Source organism: Vespa velutina, chromosome 5, assembly GCF_912470025.1.
Source record: "Vespa velutina chromosome 5, iVesVel2.1, whole genome shotgun sequence".
In the NCBI taxonomy this organism is placed as follows: Eukaryota; Metazoa; Arthropoda; class Insecta; order Hymenoptera; family Vespidae; genus Vespa; species Vespa velutina.
Window position 1 is genome coordinate 2,698,924 of NC_062192.1, and position 23,404 is coordinate 2,722,327.

Below are 23,404 nucleotides of genomic sequence, written 5' to 3' on the forward strand. Positions count from 1 at the left end.
TGTCTTTTTTAACTTACACTTAAATATTGGAATAAATATTTTTTGTCTTTACGTACGCATGAAGCTATTGTTAAAATAAAGACTGTCAATTAATGATCGGCGATCATTAAATTCAAAGGAATATATGAGCGTTTACATATTTGATTCCGATGATCAATGATTCGTCGGTGATTAGGATCGATTAGTATGCAACGTCAAGATCAAAGGTATTAATCGAAGATAAGATATAAAAACGAATTTTGGATTTTCTATAATTTTTGTTTTCTTCAAGTTACAGATAATTATGAGTAAGAAAAACAGTCAAGTTAACACTTTACGAATTAATATATTTTTTTAACTACTTTGATAGAATGGCTATTAATTAAGCTGACGAAACATAGGGACAATCAACCGTAACGACTCATTGCGATGTTATCCATGACGAGCCACGAGCAAGGGGCAATTAGAGAAAATCAATGTCGAAAAGCGGATTTGCATGTTGCACTTAATATTTGTGATCGAGTAGAATTCAATTCGTGTTTTAACGATGTGACTAATAGACTATTTCTTTTTCTCTTTCGATTTTTCTTCTATCCAATTATATTATCGTAAATATTATAAATAGATATATATATATATATATATATATATACATATACATATATTTATGTGTATTCCAACATGTAATGTACATATGAAATACTACATTTTTATTTGAAATAGTACAAATAACGTTTTTACGGATTTGATGTTTTATGATGATTAGGAAGAGAATTTCATAGAGAGTTTCAAAATGTTAGAGAGGGAAATAGCATGTATAAATTAATTTAAAATTATTTAATATGAAAACTTTATGGAAATATTTGTATCTGGTTGTTAAAGGTTCGTTAGTTTATTACATGGTACTAACTATTAATGTTACAATCTTGAAAGATACCAAATTTTACATAATGATTTACAGAATCCAATATGATTCAAACATTTATTTAAATCCCGAAATTTTTAATACAATATATTAGATTTAATTTGATCATTGGTTATTGAGTAATTATTCCATTTATGCTTCCATAATCTGCCTTATAAGACAATGTTAAAATCTTTTCTTTTTATCTTGAATGTAACAGAATAAACATCTTAAATGTACAAGCACTTTTATTACCACGGTACATCGTTCAAGGTTCATTAAAAAACGTTCATAAGATATATGAAAGAACGTTCTTATTTAAGCCAGTACGATAAGAACATTCTAGAGATAAAGTATCTTCCTGAAATGAAGAACTTCAGTTCAGTATTTCTTTGGATATCGTTAACAATTTGTAGAATTAATTCACGAGTAGTTTAAATTATATTGATTTAATAATAAATTATATTGAATTAATAATTTTTCTTATTCACTCGTTCTCTTCTTTTTTTTTTCACTACTACAATTTATTAATACAAACGAAAATACGATGTCTCTTACTATAACAGAAGTAATATGCTTGATATTTGCGAGTTTATTATTATTGTATTACTATCTTACACGAACATTTGATTATTGGAAAATCCGAGGTGTAAAAGGACCAAAGCCTATATTAATATTTGGCAATGTAATAGATGTAATGCGAGCTAAAATATCTATATCAATCTTTCTTAAAAATATGTACGATAAATATAAGGACGAACGAATGGTTGGTATATATGAAAAGGATCTACCATCATTAATTCTACGTGATCCTGATCTTATCAAAGACGTGCTTATTAAGGATTTCTCTGTGTTTCCTGAACGACCGATGTTTTCTAATGAAAAAGTGAGTCAATTTATTAATTTTGCATTTTATTCGCACAGATATTCAGCAATATAACTGTTATATATAAACGTTAAAATATTACATTTCTTTTTAAGCATTTGACGATTATTGTACCTATAGAAATTATAAAAAAAGAAATTTCGATAAATATATGATAGTAATAATAATAAATTTAATTATATCAATAATAACGACAGTGTGTGCGGAGTTTAAGTTATAGATTGGAATTAAATCTTTCTATGTACAACTTTTTAAGATTTTGTTTTTGTGTAAGGAAAAAGAATTATATATTATTACATTAATGATATGTTAATTTAACAATGGAAGAAAAATTTTTTATTATAATTTTATGACAAATATATATTTTGTTTACAAACTGTAATGTATATATACGTAAACACAAAGCGTTGAAAATATAATATAGAAAATACACATATCTGTACGTGCAATATATTGTGTGATTTGAAAAAAGTATAGGACTGGAATATGATTTTCGTTTTCTTTTTTTCAGCATGATCCCCTATCGGAGAATCTATTTAGGGTTAAAGCATCTAAATGGCGGCCATTAAGAACAAAGTTAACATCTGTCTTTACATCCGGCAAATTGAAGAACATGTTTCACTTGTTAATCGAATGTTCCGAACATTTCGAGAAGTATATGATGCATATTGCAGAGAAAAACGAGCCAATAGAGTGCCGAGATCTTACAGCTAGATATACTACTGATGTTATTGGTTCTTGTGCTTTTGGTCTTGATATTAATGCCATCAATGATGAGACAAATGAATTTCGTCGAATGGGAAAAAAGATCTTTCGAAATGATTATAAAACTTATGCCAAGGAATTAGTTCGAAAAATGCCATGGCTTTACAATATTATTGGTCGATTATTTGTTGATAAAGACGTTGAAAAATTTTTTATAAAGATTACAATGGATATGATACATTACAGAAAAATAAACAACATTCGTAGGCATGATTTCATCGATATTTTGATGGATCTAAAGGATCAGGAAAAACTCGCTGATTTTGGTAAGATTCTTCAATATTTATTCTTTTTTTTTTTTATACGTATATATTGTATTTCATTGAAATTCAAATACGTACATATATTCGAAAATATACTGAAAATTTACTGAAAATAATACTGAAATATTTTATTATTATTTATAGAACTGACCGATACTCTTATTACTGCGCAAGCATTCGTATTCTTTGCTGCTGGATTCGAAACGTCTTCGGCTACATTAAGTAATGCCATGTACGAGTTGGCAATGAATCACACAATTCAAACGAAACTTCGACAAGAGATCAAAGAAGTTCTCAAATTGACTGATGGAAAAATTACTTATGATTGTTTAAAGTATATGAAATATTTGGATGCTGTTTTTCAAGGTACATACATACACGTAAAATTATTATTATGATGAATGATAAAAGAAGATTTTTTTTTTTTCATTTTTATTAAAATCAACTTTATTGAAGTAAAGAACGAATCATTATTAATTAATGATAATTTTCCATCAATATGATATTATCATTATGAATATTATCATTAATATGAGTTACCATATATATTCTTACGAGAAAAGGAATCATTATTTGTTTAAACAATAATAATTCATATTAATTAATTATTTCTACAGCAGTCTAGTTAATTTTTTAAAAATTTTCTTCTAAATACAATGTTTTTATTAATAATTATTTAACACAGAAACTCTACGGAAATATCCACCGGTGATGTATCTCGTTAGAGGCTCATTAACGAATTATACGTTTAATGGTACTAAAGTTACGATATCGAAAGATACAAAAGTTTTCATACCGATTTACGCAATCCAACATGATCCAAATATTTATCCAGATCCCGAAGTTTTCGATCCTAACAGATTTACGCCTGAAGTTATAAAATTGAGACATCCTATGTATTTCCTACCATTCGGAGATGGCCCTAGGAATTGTGTCGGTAAGAGAAAATCACATTGATTTTTGTTAATAATTGAAACAATGAATAAATATATGTGTGCGTGTATATATATATATATATGTATATATATATATATGTATATATATATATATATGTATAACATCTTTTTACAGGTCTACGATTTGCATATCTTCAAGCAAAGATAGGCCTTATCAAAATTCTTAACAATTATTTAATTGACGTTTGTGAGAAAACACCAACACCACCGTATCCTTTGAATATGCAGGATGTCATAATGCTACAACCGACGTGTGGAATATACGTAAAGCTATCACCTATTACCGCTTCCTGATGCATTATGCACGAAATTATACCGTCATTTGTGATTAATAATACTCTTATACTCTTATCGTTAACGTCGTATTAAATTCGAAATTATCGCTATGTAGGAGATTACGTTGGTATTCATAATTATCACCATATATGATAATAATCGTTCTTAATTGTCATAATCTCCTTTCCTTATAAATTTATTGATGATAATTTATTTAATACATAATCAAAATACGTGGAGATAGTTTCATCTTTAAAAACATACAAATTTCTATTACGTAAACGATTTGCGAAATGTAACAACAGAATATATATTCTTGGAAGTAAAAGTATTCCTAGAAAGCAATTTGCTTTTATTTACCTTATATTTGAATATAATATTATTTAGAATTAGGTATTGAAGGTAAATTGAAAAAGTCTCTATGTTGTTTGTTAGTCGAATTGGTAAGAACGAAAGGTGACTTTTTTTTTTAACATTTATTCGAATAACCGATCGTTTTGTAAGATGGCCAAGAAGAGAATTTGTTCGTCCGGGTCGAAGAAGGTGGCCATGGCTGAGTGGTGATGTTTGCGTGACTGTACGTTTGTATTTGTGCGGGTTTCGATGGCCGGCCGAGGTAGAGTAAAAGTGATCGGACGAATACTTTGAGCGACCGTCGGAGGGCGACGGAGTCGCACGAATCGTGCCGAGCTGAGCCGAAAGCTTGGTGGCCCCTGTCAGTAGGCCTGCCGCAACGCAGCAGAGAGCGCGCCTTCCGTCTTGCGCAGGGGTCTAACGCTTTTCGAATCTCTCTTTCTTCATTCAAGTTTCATATTTATTATTCGATAAATTTGTTATAAAATATTTCGTAAAAAGTGTACAATTTTACAAATCGAAAAGTCAATTTTTATGCATTTACGTGAACGAAAAAGGGGACGAATAAATTAATCGAACAAAAATAGAAAATATTTGTTTTATTTATGAACGTCTTTCGAACAATGTTCATTTCTTTAAAAATGACGAATATTATTATTGCGTATTAAAGAACGAATGATTAAAATTTCGTCGATCTCATCGCATTGTGGAAATGAAGTATCGCAAGTGTGTATGTTTAATTCTATGAATAATTTAAACGATTTCTTCCTATAATTAAAATCGAGAAATAGTGATCGAAAGATTGAAACGATTTGGAAGGATGAAAAGAAAATTATAATAATTGTGAAATAAAGAAGAAAGATCGAAGAAACGTGAAGAAGAGGTGTCAAGAAGATATCTTTGTAGGAACGTGCGTGGGGTGGTATCGATGTCGTGATAAAAAGTATATACGAAGATATACGAGTATTCAGATATGACGTTGTCTCGTTGGCAATCGAAGTGTTGCAGGAGTATCCATTGGTTTTCGATTTTTACAGGTCGCTCGTAAGTCGGCCCATTACGTCATTATCGCTCGACGATGACGGGAACTCGTTGGTGCGTATGATAAGTTTACCGATGTATATAAAGGGTCGTCGGTCGTTCGAGCGTGCACGGATATACTATATAAGGAGTAGGATCGTTCGATCGAGTAAGTCCATTAATGTCGCGGCAACGACAGATACGTCGAAGCATAAATAGACAGGCTGCTGCCGTATCTTGGTGAAAATGAACGATCGCTCGAGTGAGGAAGAGAAGAAAAGGGAGGACGACGACATCATCGTGAGAAAGAGAGAGAGAAAGATAGTAGTTGTATTACTTTCTTCGTTCCATGAATGAAGAAGAAAAATCTTATCGAGATCTACGACAGTTAATCAACGCCGATTACGTGAACTTATATTAAATTGAATAAAGCTTTGAATTGGTACGTGTCTATTATGTGTTTTACGTGTGTGCGTTAGTTTAAGTGATAAGGAAGTAGGAAGAGGAAGGATCTGAATTTCGGATTATTGGAAGACCTGACTCATTGAAACTCGACTTAGTAGGTACTTCAGAGAAGTTATACGTTCGTGGAACGTTAAAGAGGCCGATATTTGAACGAGAACGGAAGACGGACGGATTGATAGAGATAGAGATAGATTCGTCTATCCAGTTATAGCGACGCAGGATGTTCAAGAGAATGCTTTTGCTGATGAGCGTTTTCGCTCGGTTTGCCGTAGCGGAAGTTGTCCTCGGCGATGTCGACGAACCTAGTAAGTTCCTTAAATTACATACAAGGGTACTATCCTCGTTCTCTTAAAAATGTACTTAGTTGAATTAAAAAATATACATATATCTACGTATAGGGTAGGTATTGTACGTACAAACGTATTTTTACGTTGCCATTAAGTTTCCGATATGTCGACGACTTTTCGACGGATGATTTCAAACTTTCTTGAAACGACTTCAAACTTAAATGATTATTTTAACTTTCGATCGGAACTTTTGAACTTCTCTCTACATTTTTCGCCAATGAAATCTTCTTATATATTCTCGACACTTTAAGTTCGACATTGTTTAAATTTGATATTAAGAACTAAATAAAAATGTTTTGGAAGATAACAAAATAATGAAATTTTTAAGAAATAATCATCAAAAGCTTTTAATCTTATTAGACAGATCTTTTTTATATCGAGAAAAATCAGTGAACAATATTTTCGCAAGGATGACATCCAAACGGATTAAAACGTACTGTCGTTTCTCATCGCTGACATTCAATTTTGTGGATTTTCCAACACGATTAGTTTCGAAATAATTCAACCAACAATCCCAACGCATTTCTAGGACATCGTGCGAGTTCGCATAAATCGTGTTAATTGACTCAGCTAATCATGCTTCTCACAATTCATATATATTTTTATATATATGTATGAACATACATATACACATGAACATATATATATATATATATATATATATAGATCTTAAACTTTTATGTTTAATCTTGTCTATAATATTTCGATTTTTCCAATGATTCTTTATATAGAGCGAAAGATACAACTAGACGATAAATATCGTAACGATAAACGATATAATCTCGAGATATTATCGATCGTAGTTACGGTTTAACGTTTTCGAGGATTTTTTCGCGTTGTGATACGTCGCTTGGCAGCGTTTTTACGCGTCGCTCGTTGCTTCTCTCGATGTGAAATAAAAAAAAAAAAAGGAAATGGAGAAGAGCGTGCGTACTTGCAAAAGAGAAAAAAGGGAAAGAGATAGACAAAGAGAGAGAGACAGAGAGAGAGAGAGAGAGAGAGAGAGAGAGAGAGAGAGAACGTTTATCTAAAAACACGTGTAAAATAGAACGAGCTCGGATTAACAGAAGCTCGCACATTTATCGTTGGTAAAAGCAAAAATCGTGCTTTTCGTGTTATATTTTGTTTCTGCTTTTTAAGGATGGGATAGTGTCGAAGAACAAGTAAATTCATGCTCGTTAATGTAATGTAAGGCATTCTTTTCTATGTTCACTTACAATTCGCGTGAATCTACGTGATCAATTTTTCTCGTTGCAAAAGTCTTCTTATGTTGTTTCTTTCTTTTTTTCTTTTTTTTTCCTCGTTATTTTCCTAGAATTTTTGTTAGAATTTGTTCACAAAAACATTCGGTAAATTGGTGTAACGATTTGGAGTATTAATTTGTATGCATATTTCCAATAATTCATGTCTTAGACTTAATTTAACATTTATTCGGAAATCATTGAATGTCCCAGTTAATCAGATCAATGTGATGTTTCTTGTTAAAGTTTTCTCGGAATAAATGTAGAATATAAGTTGTTAGATAGAAAATTTGGTTGATCTTCTAGTTTTTTTTTTTTTTTTTTTTTTTTTTTTTTTTTTTTTTATATATATTTCGTAGCAAAACGTTTTATTGTATTTTCAATTGATTCCATCTCGAGATCTTTTCTGAGATTTTCATTTCTAATGTACAAGGAAACATTAATTACCGTGCACAAAATTATTGATTGTAAAAGTTTCATTTTTTAAAAGTTGTTCATGGCTGCTGTACACCAGAATTCAATTCCATAGATCCAGATAAGTTTAATAATAGTTTTGTACAGTAGGAGTTTATTGATTGAGTTCAGTTTTTAGTTTCTTCCTGTATTAAGTTCTTTCTTTATTTATTTTTTTTTTTTAATCTACTTCATCTTTTCTTTTGGGTGTAATGTTTCTTTTGAGTATAATGTTAATTTATTATCTAGATACATGCCTAAGTGTTTTACAATTATAGCTTGGAGAGTATGATTTTTTTTTTTTATTTAGAAATACAGGAGTAGATGTTTGTTTCTTTAATGTTAAGGTAATGTGTACGGATTTTGTCTCGTTCACTTTTATTTTTCATTTTAAGAATCAAGTTTTTTAAAGTAAGTGCAGAAACTAAGAATCGATGTTAGCGTCATCGTGCATTGCAAAAAACAGTAGTGTCATCGAAACATTGAAAAACTGATGAAAATTGAAAAAGAAGTATCCTGTGAAATGATTATATCAGCAATGTAAAAGTTATAAAGTATACGTCCTAAGACACTATCTTGTGGAATACCAGAATTTATTGAATATTGATTGGAGTAATTGTCTTGAACTTCGACTATAAATTTTCTATTTGATAGGTAAGATTTAATGAGATAAGTGTTGGAAAATTGTTTACTGTTTCAAAATGTAAGACTTCGTTAAAAGCTTTCTCAATATTTAGAAATACAGCTGAATAATATAATTTTTTTTTTTTTTTTTTTTTTTTTTTTTTCAAAGCAAATAATGATGGCATTGAAAATTTTATACAGTTGTTGGATCGTAGAATGTTTATTACGAAATCGAAATTGATAGTCGGGTATGAACATTTTTGACGAGATAATTGATATCAATTTTCTGAGTATTATTCTCTCTGAATTTTATTTTTGACGTGATTGCTAACTGTGAAATTGGCTTATATGAAATCGGTTAGGATAAATCTTTTTGATAACATTACTATTTGCATTATCTTTTATTAATTCGTAAAAAAATTTTAATCGTAGTACTACATCGAAGATGATTGTAATCAGCTTTTATAGCTTTAAAAATTTTTTTATAATTTTTCCAATGATCAGATATCAATGTCTGGTGTTCTCTTTAATTGTAAGTTCGACACGATTCTTTTTTACTTCTTTAAGCGTAAGCTCTGAGCTCATATTCCGTCTATTGAGTTTAAAGTGTCTTTTGCTGAATAGGAATGAAAAACTTTAAATAAGTGTTTTGTAAACGCAATTGCTTTTTTATCGCCGCATTTGGCTCGCTTATCATTTACTTTTCTAATCGGACTAAAAGCTATTGGACGTTTCAATCTTTTTATCGTCTTTTAAAATGAATAATTAGCATCGCTCGGTGGAAACAAATTAGAGATGTAATTGTAGAAATTGTGATAAATAAATTCTTGCATTGATTCTTGTATATCCTCTGCTTGTTACGTTAATCAGTTTTTTGTTATACCGAGTTTTTTTTTGTTTGTGGTAGTTGTTCTCGATTTTTTTTTTTGTATTATACATATAGTTAGAATTTTTTTGTATTATATATATAGTTAACAATTCTATGGATCTATAGAATTGTTTAGAGTATTTTATGGTGTAATTTTTGAGGCTGCGTTGTAAATAATTTCATAAAGATCATTAATAGCAGTTTATATTTGATTAGGAGTCTTTAAGGATATATTACAATTCAGGAGTATGCTATTTCACTTTTTTAATAAATCTCAATCGGTGGTATTATTGTAAATTGAGAATACGTCGTACGTGAGTATAAGCTTTTGTTTATCTTCTATTATAACAAGAGAATGATCGAGAGTTTAGATACAGGGAAGATTTAGCGATCGAATGTTTATTGTTATTTATGCCTAGTCAAGAAGAAAAGTCATAAAAGTCGAGCGTCTTTTCATTAGTTTGGGATCAGTCGTAGGTAGGAGCCTGTCGAGATAACATCGAGGGAGAGTTAGCGTATCGTCTGTACACAGGTATCTACTTCTGAGATTTGTAACCTTTACTAATTTCTCACATTAAAATCGAAAAAAATTCTTCCCTTAAAAATCGCTTATTAATAATGAAGGATAAAAAAAAGAAGAAACAAATTCATCTATCGTTCTTTGCTTATTTTAAATTTCGATAGATTATAAATTATTGCAACAGTAATTGAGCCGATAAAATATATCGTTCATGATGCGACAAATTTTTATTTCATGTATAATATATCTTTAGTTAGGCCGGCTTTTAATTGATATTCCAAACTGTGAGAATTAATTTATGATCCATTATGGTTTTTATTTAACATGAGTTTTGCAAGTAAGTTTCGCATTGTATTGTTTTAATAAATTCATTTGTTCGTTATGAATGTTTATAAAAATTTCCAATTTTTCGACAGATAGAACGAATAATATTTTTGATTTTACAAGTATCCGAGATAGTGTTAATTCCAGTGTGATCAATGAAATTATTTACCGGCAATGAATTTACTCTTGCATGAGTATTACCGCTAATAGCACGTCGATATGATTTTGTAATGACTTGGTCATCAAATTGAGCGATAACCTTTGTAATGGAAGGATCTGTATTTGGGTGACTATGGAGCGACTTGCGTCAAAGCGGAGAAAATAGTTTCTGCTGCAATTGTTTTCTAATATTACATATAACTTATGTAACTAATAGGATGATTATTTTAACAATTAAAATATTTAATATTATCATTGTAAACTTTTCTTGAACAACTAGAAATAATATGATATCCGACATACTTGACATAACCCGATGTTTCATTACATTAATTTTTGATACGATCAAAAGATTGACATCCTAGTGCATTGAGAAATATCTCTTTTTGATATGGTTGATTGAAAAGAAACAATCTTGTTTAGTAAGCAAATTATAGATTTCTTTGTTATTCCCTTATGGTTCGAGTTCGATAATAAAATGTAGAAAAGATTTTTCTTATAGTTCAACCATAATATTCGATCGAAAAATCATTGAGTTTTAATGTCATTCATAATAATTTTTGAATGATTGCATTTATGAATTACTTTATAGCCTTTATCTTTTTTAGATTGATATGCATAATAATTGACGTTATTTTCGTTTAAAGCTTTGATAACATTCCTATAACCTAACAATGTATTAATATGAATTTTAGCTTGATTATTACGTATCTATTTATATAATAGTGTATTCATTGAAAAGGACTTTATCAATAAGTATTTTTAAAGATTTTATTATTTGACCTCTTATGAATATCAGTAACGATTTCGATTGTTTATTTTGTGCGAACTTTGATATTTAATTATCGTTAATAAAAAGGATCTTGTACAAATTTGATACAGGAATATTCGTATTTACATTAGATGAGCAGTTTACACGATTGGAAATATGTTATTTCGTTATTGAATAATACAGGATATTAATATCGACAGGATTATCAATCGTTTCTATATTCGTGCTTCTTCTGTTAGTATATATGAGATATGGATGTAGAAATAAATCTTTTTTTATGTAAATAATTATTGATAATATTATGATCACCTTTCTTTGTCAAATAGAAAGATAGACTAATTTTTATAGTTTGTACATTATTAAGATCGACCATGACATACTGACAGATAACTTTTAGCCTTTATCTTTTTTATATATGATCATAGGTGATAACTTTTAGTTGCTTAGATACTGTTTAAACATTTTCAGTACACTGCTAAGATACCGATATAAACATTTGCTTTACGATTGTGAACATTTGACTCGAACGACTGTTTCGATAAAACTCGTTACAGAAGTTAACATTTCGTAATACTGCTTGTTAAATTAATATAGAGAATTATAGAATTGTAGAATGAACGTTTAGATGTGTATTCGTTGAAATTACATTTATTAAAATATATTTCTTTATTTTTATGGATGAAATAAGCTTTTATATTTGTTGAAAGACTTTTAAAATTATTTCATTAAAATAAGATCAAATGAAATGTTGATTCATTTTAATATTATCGATTTTTATCATATAGCGATAAAAATATTAGATATATGTAGAAGTAATAGTATAGGAGCAAGCTTTTTTCTCTCTCTCTCTTCCTCTCTCTGTCATTCTTTCTTTTGGATTCTACTAAAATTTGGTCGGTTAATTTAATGATTTTAATCGGTTGATGATGTGAAAAGCAACGTTGCTGAACGTCAGTCATCGCTAATTGCATCCGAGGGTAATATGTAATGTTATTATATATACGGGGTGTCCGAAAATTATCTGTAGAACTTTATCTTTGAATGAAATTTATGACAGCATATATAATAGGATTATCATAGAAGAATTTGTAGAATTTGTATTTTCCGAAATTTCTTTTATCAAAGTAAAAATGTTACGAACATTTGATATATGTGCATCATTAATGATACGCAAAATATTCAGTCAATATTCAAATGTTGTCGTATAGGCTGTAGTGTGTCCACATCGAATTCATTCAACAGCAGCTGCGATTCTTGTTTTTAAATCGTCTATGTCTGTTATCCACGTATTGTACACATGATTTTCGCTGAATCAACAGTGATTTTCAATATCTATCTGGACATACTCCAACACTGTTTATTCACAACTAGAAGAGTTGAATTCATGCATTATTTTTCAACAAGATGGCGCATTGCTAAGTGAGACATTTTCAAATATATGAATCGATCTTGGAGATGAAATTCATTGGTCCATTCGGTTATATTTTTTGATATCACAATTTGTGATTTCTTTCTCTGTTGATTAGTTGAAGATTTCGTGACACTCTGTATATATTATTTGAATACCTAGTTAAAAGAATTTATTCGTCGAAATTATTAAAAAAGAAAAAAAATAATAATATGCAATAATAAATGAATAAAATTAATTAATGTATATTACGAAAAAAGAAAAAAATAAATATATAAAGTAATATGAATTTCGAGTATCAAGATAACCAACGTGTACGTGCTCGAGAATCATCGAATCAATTATGCTCATAATAATGATCTAACGTAATATACAGGATGTTCCATATTCTATACATGCGTTATCAACATCAAGGGGGAAAAGAAGACATGGCGCTTATTAATTTTGACACGGCCTAAAACGCGAATGGCATGGAGAATTCGGCTGTCAATAATTGTTTTGCGGTAGGTCCGCGTGCACGGCAGCCACGACTCGAGCGCGTACTCGACGACATCGGACAGGACCGCAACCCGTTTATTTAATCGATGCATTATGCAAATTGACATAACGGCTCCACCTCGGACCCGGTAATCGACCAGTGTCTCTACGGATTCACAATAGATATATGATGTACACGTTGAATAATTGTCAATAATTATTCATAAATTAAAAATCAAACGGTCCTTCAAGTTTTTCGTTTTATTCTTTTTTTTTCTTTTCCCTTTTTTTTTTTTTTTCTTTCTTTCAACTTTCTCAATGCTATCATATTGAGGGATAAGAGATCTTGTCTAGTTTATCTCGAAAGTGTTATCATTTTGTATGGATCGTGAGAAGAACGCGAAACTTCTTGACAGTTATACGGGAATCGTAATTACGAATTTCGCACGCAATAGGTCGGTCGTTGCCGTGGAGTCCTAAATTCAGACGAGAAGAGAAAAATGAAGAGAGTTATCGTTAATAGGCACGCGAATCTCGAGCGTGAAAGACGTTAAAGCCGAGTCGAGTAGCCGAATTTCCTCATTGGTCTGTCGACGATATAAATAGACTTTTGCTTGGAGAGATATCGATGATGTTCGAATAAAAGAGTGTGTGTGCGTGTGTGAAAGAGAGAGAGAGAGAGAGAGAGAGAGAGAGAGAGAGAGAGAAAGAGAAAATGGTTTATCAGAGTATTTAGTTTAATTAAAATACCAGCAATATTATAAATTCCTTATCACATTTTTCCATCCCATTTTTGATAAACATTTAATTTATTAAATCAATTTATAAATGATAATTAATAAATAAAAGTTTATATAAATAGGACTGATTCGTTTGCGAATAAAGCTTATAAGCAATGATTCCCTGAGGATATTCTTATTTTAAATATTGCTATATTCCAATACGAACGATCGATTTTATCTCGCGTTGGCTCACGCATCAGGGATTAGATATGACGTTTCGCAGTTCATAAAGTATAAAATGCTCCATGCCACGATCATCTCCCTTCGAAATAAAATACAAGTGTAATCGTGAGAGCATGCGAGTTTGTGAAGAGGGAGGGAGGAAGAGAGAGAGAGAGAGAGAGAGAGAGAGAGAGAGAGAGAGAGAGAGAGAGAAAGACAGAGAAAAAGAGTCAAGACGGACGAGCCACACGACGTTCCATAAGAGAGAAAAGGAAAGACGATCCCTTGGGATATCATTCTCGTCTATATAGCCGTGGGCTTTACTAGTAAGAGAGAGAGAAAGAGAGAGAGAGAGAGAGAGAGAGAGAGAGAGAGAGAATGAGGGAGAGAGGAAGAGAGAGAAAAAGAGGGAAAGAGGAGAAAAAATGGGTTTCAACGTCCAATGCGAGATACGCGGTAACGATCGGTGATTCGAGATAACCGGAAACTTCCTGTAGCTCGAGCTTCCGGGCATACGATGTCGTCTCTCTCTCTCTCTCTCTCTCTCTCTCTCTCTTTCTCCCTTTCTCTTTTTCTTTCTCTATTTTTTTTTCCCTGATATACGTTGGTGGTTTACCTGTATACTCACGATACCAGAACATTTTCCATTCTATATATGTGCGGAACGTTACGTTACAGTCTACCCTCTCAATCCTCAACCACGTTTGTAAAGCGAGCCGAGCTGACATAAAAAAGACCATTCTTCATTTAAACATACGGTTCTTTCGTAACGACGACGAAAAGAACCAATGTCGTTATCCATTGGATTGAAGACGATTCGTTGATATTAATTAGTTTTTAATAAAGAAGGACATAGAAAATAAAACAAAGAAAAAGAAATAGAAATAGAGAGATAGAGAGAGAGAGAGAGAGATAGAGAATGAGGGAAAGAGAGATATAAAGAAAAATCGACAGACAAATAGAAAAAGGCAAAAAAGAAAAATTCGTATTTGGTAAAAGTACGACATCGTCTCTCCATCTTCTCGTTTCCAGCTCATCGCACTTCTGTTTCACGCGTTCGTAGGCGTATCTACTCTTGATGCAATGTCGTAACATTTTCCATTTATAAAGTAACGTCGAGCGTCATCCCCTTTAGCAGTAGCTGCCAGAGCACGACCGAAGCTTTCGATTCGCATGGGAAACTATTCGATCCGATTTCCCTCGTCGCACGTGCTTCACGTAGATTCTTTCTATCTGCTTTTCTAGTACCGAAGAACGAATATTCTCTTTCTTTCTCGACTATTTCTTTTGGATCACGGACTACTTGTCGGCACGTTTTCTACGTTCACGCATATTCCATATGGTTTTATTATATCATAATATTGACTATAAGATATTACGATAAAATCATTTATCATAAAATATTTTTATCGTCATTAACGTAAACTGTTTGAATTTATTTATTATTATTGTAATATCAATTAAAAAGAATGAAATCAATGCTAATAATTAACCATAAGACTTAAGTTTTATATTTAAGAATAAATAAATTCATACGATATTTATTATTTAATAATGTCGAGCTTCAAAATGATCTCGTCAAATTTTATATTAAATTCTGTTTGTGATGAAAGCCTGTCAGAAGTATATTTTCGTAATTCGTTGAAAGGAAAATTGGCAGATGGTTTTGGAGAAATTTAAAAATGTTGATCCGATGGAAAATAAAAAATGAATAGAGAATCGAGAACATCTAAGGATTATTTTTACGTTGGTGCATGAGCAATGACTTGTTCTATTTCTCTTCTTCTTTCTCGCTAAAATAAGTTGGAAGCAGCCGAGCGATATGTAGTATGAGAGAAAACACGAGAGCACGGTATTTCAAAGTCCGTGTTGGGACTAACGAACGACTTTCTCTCTTTCTCTCTCTCTCTCTCTCTCTCTCTCTCTTTCTCTTTCTCTCTCTTGTTCACTCTTTCTCTGTGGAAAGACCAGTACAGGCTGGTCGTGGCTGGTCAAACTTTTCGCTAGAGACCGTTCCACGAAAAGCATAGTAGACGAAAATTTAGCTGGGAACTCCGGCGAGCTGTGACTAATGGACCACTTCGAAAGCCGTAGCTGCGTATTAACCTGTTAACTGGTGTAGGTCTATTTTAAAAATGTGTATCTATGTTATATAGTAAAAATTAGGAGATGACGAATGTACTCGTCAAACACAGAGTATATTGTAAAATTGAATTAAATTGTAAAGAAATAATAGTTGGTTTCTTTTTTTTTTTTTTTATTTTTTTTTTTTTTTATTCTTTTTTTTTCGTTGAAAAATCAATAATTTTATTGATTAAATTCATTGATATTATCGTTAAAACTTGTTAAATGTATTAAACGAGTACATTTGTCAAGATAAAATGATAATTTTTTTTTCGCAATGTCGAATATACTCGTAATGGGAGAAATGAAAATTCCTTTTGCCATTTCAGTAAAATTTTAATGGGAACGAAAAATTATTCTTAAATTTAAAACATTTTAGAATATTTTGATCCGCACAAGGTAGGAAAAAGGATTGACAAATGTTGCGTTACAGGGATTAGGTCTGGATATTAAGTCGCCCGTAAAAAACCTTTTATAACAATAACTACTGACTGTCTAATGGATTTTTATTTATTTCATTGTTGCTTTAAAATATTACGAAAAGTTTTAAATTCACGAATATTTTTCAGCTTTTACTAAAATTTTCATTTACAAAAGCAAGAGGTAATTTCTTTTTTTGCACAACACGAACTAGTATATCTGTCATAACACAAAAAATTGTCATATTTTTATGTTAAATATACTTGGTAAATACGGTCAACAGATCGACGGCTTGACGGCCATTAGCTAGGACCTCCTTCTTTTCTCTTTCATCTTTTTTTTATTTTGTGCTTTTCCTTCTCTCTTGTTGACCAGTTTTACCTTTCGAGATTTCTTGGAATCTAATTCTCTTGCTGTTTCGCGCGTTCTAATTTATTTCTACTCTTTTGTACCAGACCTCTAATTAGTCAAACGTGTTTTCTGTGAACGTCAAGTTTCTACAAATAAAAAGGATTCGATGAGATCTATGTGACGAGGTTAAAATGATTCTTATTTGTCTTAATATATTAGATAAAGAAGAGAAGTATCGTGTAATATGCATAAAATTATAAAAATTATTAGTTGAAAATTTTTATTATTTTATTTAATTTCTTTTATTTATTTGCAAATTTAAAGAATCATTTATAATTTGATATAGTAATATAGTACTCGTTGCAATATCATAATTCATATAAATACTGAAGAAGATAAAGAGAGATTTGCATATAAAGTAAAAGATTTATCGTTTCGGAAGATCATTAGCTTTTTTTTTTCTCAGACTAATTAACGTAGCGTTTTAGTTTCGCTAAAAATCGCTTTGCTAAAAATCGATTCGCTATCAACTTTATTCGCATATCGATTTTAAATAAAAAATTTATGAAACGTGGTTATTTTATTTAGACATAGCTGCATTTGTGGTATTTTAATTGTGAATTAATGATAATTTGATCGTTGGTGTGTGCGTGTGTAGAAAATTTTTATTCAATGCGAAAAAATATAAAAAATAAGATCGCGATAAAATGTGATAAACAAGTTCAAGAAAAAAAGGCATAATTTTTAAATTGTAAATAAAGATTAAAAGAATTAAACTATTAAGCCTTGTAATAAATTCGATATTATTTTAAGATTATTGAAATTATTTTTTTTTATAATATATAATTTTTAATTTTATATTTTCGTTAGATCATATATTATGGGATCAGTAATAATTTTAAAATTTATATTCGATTGGACAGAAAAAAGAAAATCATAAAAGGGTCAACGAACGGAAAAGACGTACCTCCGGTTCTTATCGAAACAAAACTACTGCCCGTTAATTATCATAAGTCCTTCGAAAGAAACTCAGAACTCGCCCTTTTTCCCTTAGCTTCTTATATATCGTTCACGATATCTTGCATTATCTCTATCCCTCGATCCTCGAATAGGATCCAGTTTGAAATCGTATATATCTGAGGTGTGTGATCCTGCTTTCTACGTCCGATCGGAAGAAGGAGATTTCCGATGGAGCATAGGTCGTGGCCCTGGCTCTTACTAGAACTCTTTTAGAAAAGACATTTTACTTCCTCTTAACAGAGAATGATCTTTCTCCTCTTCTTTCAAATGGATATATCTGATTTAGACAAGATACTGATAGTATGTACATATATAAGTAAAGTTGAAATAACTAAAGTACAATATATAGAGTAATAGGAATGTTAAGAAGAAGAAAACAAGAAAAAAGTAGTGAGTGAGAGAGAGAGAGAGAGAGAGAGAGAAGGGATAAGAAAACACTATAGTTCAGTAGTAAACTGATTGATCCGTGCAATTGTTCATGGATTCGCGATTGTCTCATACCATGGATATGGAGCTCAAAGAAGAAAAGAGAAAGAGATTATATTGAGAATCGAAAGAAACTGATAAAAAGGAGAGAAGAGAGAGAGAGAGAGAGAGAGAGAGAGAAAGAAAAAAGAGAAAGAGAGAGAGAAAGGAAAGAAGCGAATGAAAGAGAAAAAGAGCTCGAGATAGTCGGACTTTCTTTTCTTTCGTTTTATCCTCGAAGAAGTCGGATTCATTCGGTCAATCGATCGTCCAAGCATTTACCATCCCCTAACATCGCAATCTTTATATGTTTGTTGTTTTCTTTCTTATTCATCAATTGTACTGTTTCATGGAATTGAAGCTTGGCGCCGATGTCATCGCATTTAAATCGACGCTTGCATCATTTCATCGAAGTGATTATTCGAATTGAGGAAAATCTTTAAGATCTTCGAATCAATTATCTCGATGAAGAAAACTCACGAGATTCTCGACTTTTGTCTTTGTTTAAAAATCCATCGTATCTTCTTTTCTGTTTAAAAGCTAAAGACGTTCTTCGTCTTTCTGAGAATCACTAATGTCGATTCATGAATCTTTCGATTCTTTTAAATCCGCTCTTATATATTTACGTTCGATCGTTCAAGTTTGTCTTTTGGAAATGCGTTCTATTGTCTTCAAGAAACGAGGGATCTTTTCTTTGTCGCAATTAATAGACGATATGAAAAAAATAATTCACATTTTTATTCATACTTTATTAAATGAAATATTTTTTTGGTATGAATGGCGTTCTTTCTTTGATGATGGAATTCGCATAAATCGAAAGTTGAAGGATGAGTATATTAAGGCAATGATTAATTAAACATGCTTTTGTTTAATATATATATTATATATATATATATATACATATTCTTTTGTTTTCGATAAGAATAAAATCATAGTTTATTTGTTGTTTTAATTCAATATATATAATGTATGTATATATATATATATATATATATATATGTGTGTGTGTGTGTGTGTTATGATATGAGTGATTAATACGGGTATTATTTATAATGCCCAGTTGTTATGAATAATGACAAACAAAATCGGGCAGAGTAATAAATTTCACATTATTTGTCATAATTTATCATTGATCAATATGAATACTGCTATCATCGGACAAAGTGATAATAATGATTTCTTTTTGATAGTATTAGAAGCTGTAGAGGTGTTTGTGGGAGAGAGAAGAGAAGAGGAGTAATAATCCGACTGCGATCCGATTTGCGTCATGGGTGCGCATTGCATTTAGCATCGAATTGCAAATTGATCCTGCAAGTACTGTAGTTAATTTTGTCGGACATTTTAATTCTTTTTCTTTTTTTTTCTTTTTTCTTTTCATTCGTAAGAAATTTTCTAGTATTTTCTTATAAAGAACTTTTCCATGTCATATTGAGAAAGAAAAGAAAGAAGAATCTCGACTTGAGCCGATATATAGCGCTAAGAACATTGAGAAGAAAACGTGATATCCACTTTTCATACCACCTAATTAGTTATTTAAAGTGATCTTTAGAATTTTTTAAAATTGAAAATTTAATAAAAAATTGATATAAAATAAAATCGAATAGTGTAAAAAGTTTATTACAGAAAACTATATAAAAAGATATAATCCTAAAATTGAAATTTATTACATTGTGTTATGAATTAATTGTTATGAATTAATTGTAAGTGATTAATACAAGCATTATGAATAATAACGAATAAAAAAGTCAATAATTATGCATATTCGAAACATGTTATATAGAAATATATTATTTTATTAATATGATCCGTATATAATATGAAATTGTTTTAATTTGAAAATACATTGAAATAATTCACAAAAATTAATAATGCTTGATGCTAAGGTACATTATTTTTATTTTTTTCTCTCTTCTTTTTTTTTTTTTTCTTTTCTTTCCTTTTTTCTTTTTTAGATCAAATTGCTCAAAGGGACTTAGTAGTTTTGTCCTTAATGTATGATCAGTAAAAGAAATTGATTATTAGACTGCACAGTCGTTTTTAATTATTATTCGTAATGGCCGGACATTATAAATAATGATCAATTAATCATTTGACCTGTAAAAATATATATTATATATTTAGAGAACTTTTTACTTGAAATTTTTCGAGAATAATTGGAACCTTGTTGATTTTTAATTTTCGAAGGAATATTCTTTGTTATAATTTCATGTATCGTCTTATCTACCTGGGCAAGTTATATGAGTCATTTCTCGGTTCTCCTTGAAGTAGATTCTAGCAAGAATATGCAAACGTCGTTTACGTTTGGAATACTAAGCATCCTGGATATAATATTAAGCAAACACATGCAAATTTGTGCAGAAGTAATTGTCGATATTTTGATAGACGATTCTATAGATAATAAATATTTGTTATTTTATTGATAACATTAAATATAGTATAGATATAAGAAGTAGAATATTAGCATAATTCCCGGTTCGATGGATCGGCAAATCGCTCTCTTTTCAGTTGTTTCCATCGAAGCGAAAATACGCATAAAACAACCCACGTGATTTTGTGCACGGATCACGCTTTTTTGAACTAACATTGTCAACGCCAATGATAGTCGAGGCCAACTTGAACTATTTTGACGTTGTAATGGATGAGATGATTCAAGATAATTCATATGGAAAGGTATAATGTACATATATATATATATATATATATATATATATATATATATATATATATACATATATATATTCTTTTCTATCTATATATTCTATCTATATATATATATAATATTGTATATGTGGATTTATAGGAATATATTTATGATATAAAAATTATTTATCGTTCTATATAATAATGAAATATTAATAATATTTTAATAATAAAATATTTTTTTTCTATTACTAATATGTTTATAGAAATTATATTTTTGTTTCAATTGAATGATCTTCAATAGTTTTGTACATTTATAAAATATTCGTTGTTTCTAATATTCGATATTCCTAGAGAAGGAACAAAGAACGATGAGCTGTGAATGTTAATAGATTATCGAAGATATCGATTCAAGATTAATTATGTAATTAGGAGACAGGAAATTATTTCGTGTATATGTACATAAATGTGTGCGTATGCGTATGTATATATGTATGTTTCTAGGAACGACACATCTAATGTCTCGATCTAAGCTTCAAATGTATTCGGCTCTACGTTCTATCTACCCATCTATTTACCTAACTGTCGGTGCTTCGGTTTGTTTCCAATGTATACACTATACAGTCGCTGTAGCACTTCACGATACTAGATACTAGTTGAAGTAACACTTCACGATACTAGATATGTCCAAAGATAATATTCGGACGTTTACATGGGAGAGTATATATATATATATTGTATAACTTGGTCGTTTGGTACGATCAGCCTAAAAAATTTGTATCGTTCGGTATCGTAATTTCATATATATCTTTGAAAATTTTGTCAATGACGGTGTAAAAAATAAAATTGTTATCATTTTTTTTTTATTTTATATATTTTACTAATGATCCAATGGAATTTTTTTTGTGTAATATCATTCATAACATTTATTCATTTTATCATTGAATCGAATATATTTTAAGAGCTATTCTATCTAATATTTTTATTATAGAAAAATTAATTTTCTTTCATTTATACGTAAAAAGGATATATTTGAAAAGAGGAAACAATGAAAGATAAAGTAAAATGTAAAAATGTAATGAATAAAATCGTGTGAATTTGTTCATAGGAATAATTTTTGATTATAATTAATTCTAAAATTGTGCTATAGCTGATACACACACACACATATATATATATATATATATATATATATATACTTCATAAATTTATAATTAAATATATAAATACTTTCGTTATTTTTACTTTCCAAATGATTTATGCTTTTTTTTTTTTTAAGACACGTAAGATTCCTTTTACAAGAGAAACGTATATTACATAGAAAGATGAAAAGGAGAAATGTTGTCGTGCAATTTGTAGAAATAGCGGTTGCAAGAAACTTCTCTAACAAGAGAAAAGATGTAATCCTCTGGTTGATGTATCATAAAATTCAATTTTAAGGTAGACTGAAACGAAACTAAAGATACGACGGATGAACGGCATTAATCAGGAAATTCGGTCCAGTAACATGACCACGTCTACATTTAATTCATCTGAAAGTCATTCGCTTTTGTCATTATTACATTTTTTCTTTTTCTTTCAAAGCTTACAGAAAGATTAAAAACGGGATTTAAAGAGATATTTGAAAATGTAGATTGAAAAATTCTACATAGTACATTAACAAACAAAAGTAATAAAAGGAAGATACGTCAAATGCAAGAATTTTATATATGTTTTAGGAAGCAATAAAAAAAAAAAGAAAAAAAAAAAAAAAAAAAGAAAAGAAAAAAAAAAGAAAGAAAAAGAAAAGAGAGAAAAATCCTAAAGTAAAATTGATAGGATACAACGAAGGTTAGTTCTGTAAGTAAAAGTACTTGATATCTTATAAAAGAAATCAAAGAGATTCACTCGAAATATTAATCTTTCGAGGTGATGGTTCAAATCAAGAAAATATTTAAGTCCAGGAAAAAGAGAAAAAATGAATTTTTTTATAAGTTTGGTTAGTCATTTTCGATGATTTTTAAACCTTCAACACTGATAGCACGTAGATTGCTATGAGAGAATAATCAACATACATAAATGAGGGTATAGGTAAATGTTAGGTTTGTGGAAAGCTGATGGGATTATTAGACCATCTAGCTAGTTAAATAATGTAATATAAATTACTTTCAAAGATAATTAGATCATTTTTCCCTAAATATACAGTATGATTCTAAAAGGTGTCCCGTTATATTGAAACAATGTAAAAGAAAAATGTAAGAACGAAAGCGTACAAGTATTTTACTTTGGAACCAATTAATTTTTCTTTATAACGTTCTTTATACAAGTAGACAATTTATAGTCCTGTCTAAACTATCACGATAACAATGTTATTCACGGAAATAACTGTCTTTTCTGCTT

At 30.0% G+C, this 23,404-nt stretch overlaps 2 protein-coding genes across 2 annotated transcripts in view; both read left to right on the plus strand.

Moving 5' to 3' along the window:
* Positions 1 to 1,223: 1,223 nt before the first annotated feature.
* On the plus strand, positions 1,224 to 4,151 carry LOC124949169 (probable cytochrome P450 6a13). The gene is made up of 5 exons (XM_047493830.1): positions 1,224 to 1,769; positions 2,281 to 2,800; positions 2,942 to 3,163; positions 3,483 to 3,734; positions 3,869 to 4,151. Exons 1-5 carry the CDS (start codon positions 1,431 to 1,433, stop codon positions 4,045 to 4,047), a joined length of 1,512 nt encoding a protein of 503 aa, XP_047349786.1. The 5' UTR covers positions 1,224 to 1,430; the 3' UTR covers positions 4,048 to 4,151.
* A 305-nt stretch (positions 4,152 to 4,456) lies between these two features.
* LOC124949168 (hemicentin-2-like) overlaps positions 4,457 to 23,404 on the plus strand; it is a 30,296-nt gene continuing 11,348 nt past the window's right edge. The window contains exons 1-2 of the mRNA XM_047493829.1: positions 4,457 to 5,845; positions 5,967 to 6,173. Of these exons, the coding sequence (XP_047349785.1) occupies positions 6,089 to 6,173 (85 nt within the window). The 5' untranslated portion in view covers positions 4,457 to 5,845; positions 5,967 to 6,088. The remainder of the gene's footprint in view (positions 5,846 to 5,966; positions 6,174 to 23,404) is intronic.

Bases quoted from the DNA above. Each gene is read 5' to 3' on its own strand.
- LOC124949169 (XM_047493830.1), top strand. From the start codon at position 1,431: ATGTCTCTTACTATAACAGAAGTAATATGCTTGATATTTGCGAGTTTA. The intron at 1,770-2,280 runs GTGAGTCAATTT...TCTTTTTTTCAG, and splicing joins CGATGTTTTCTAATGAAAAA to CATGATCCCCTATCGGAGAA. The intron at 3,164-3,482 runs GTACATACATAC...TATTTAACACAG, and splicing joins TTTGGATGCTGTTTTTCAAG to AAACTCTACGGAAATATCCA.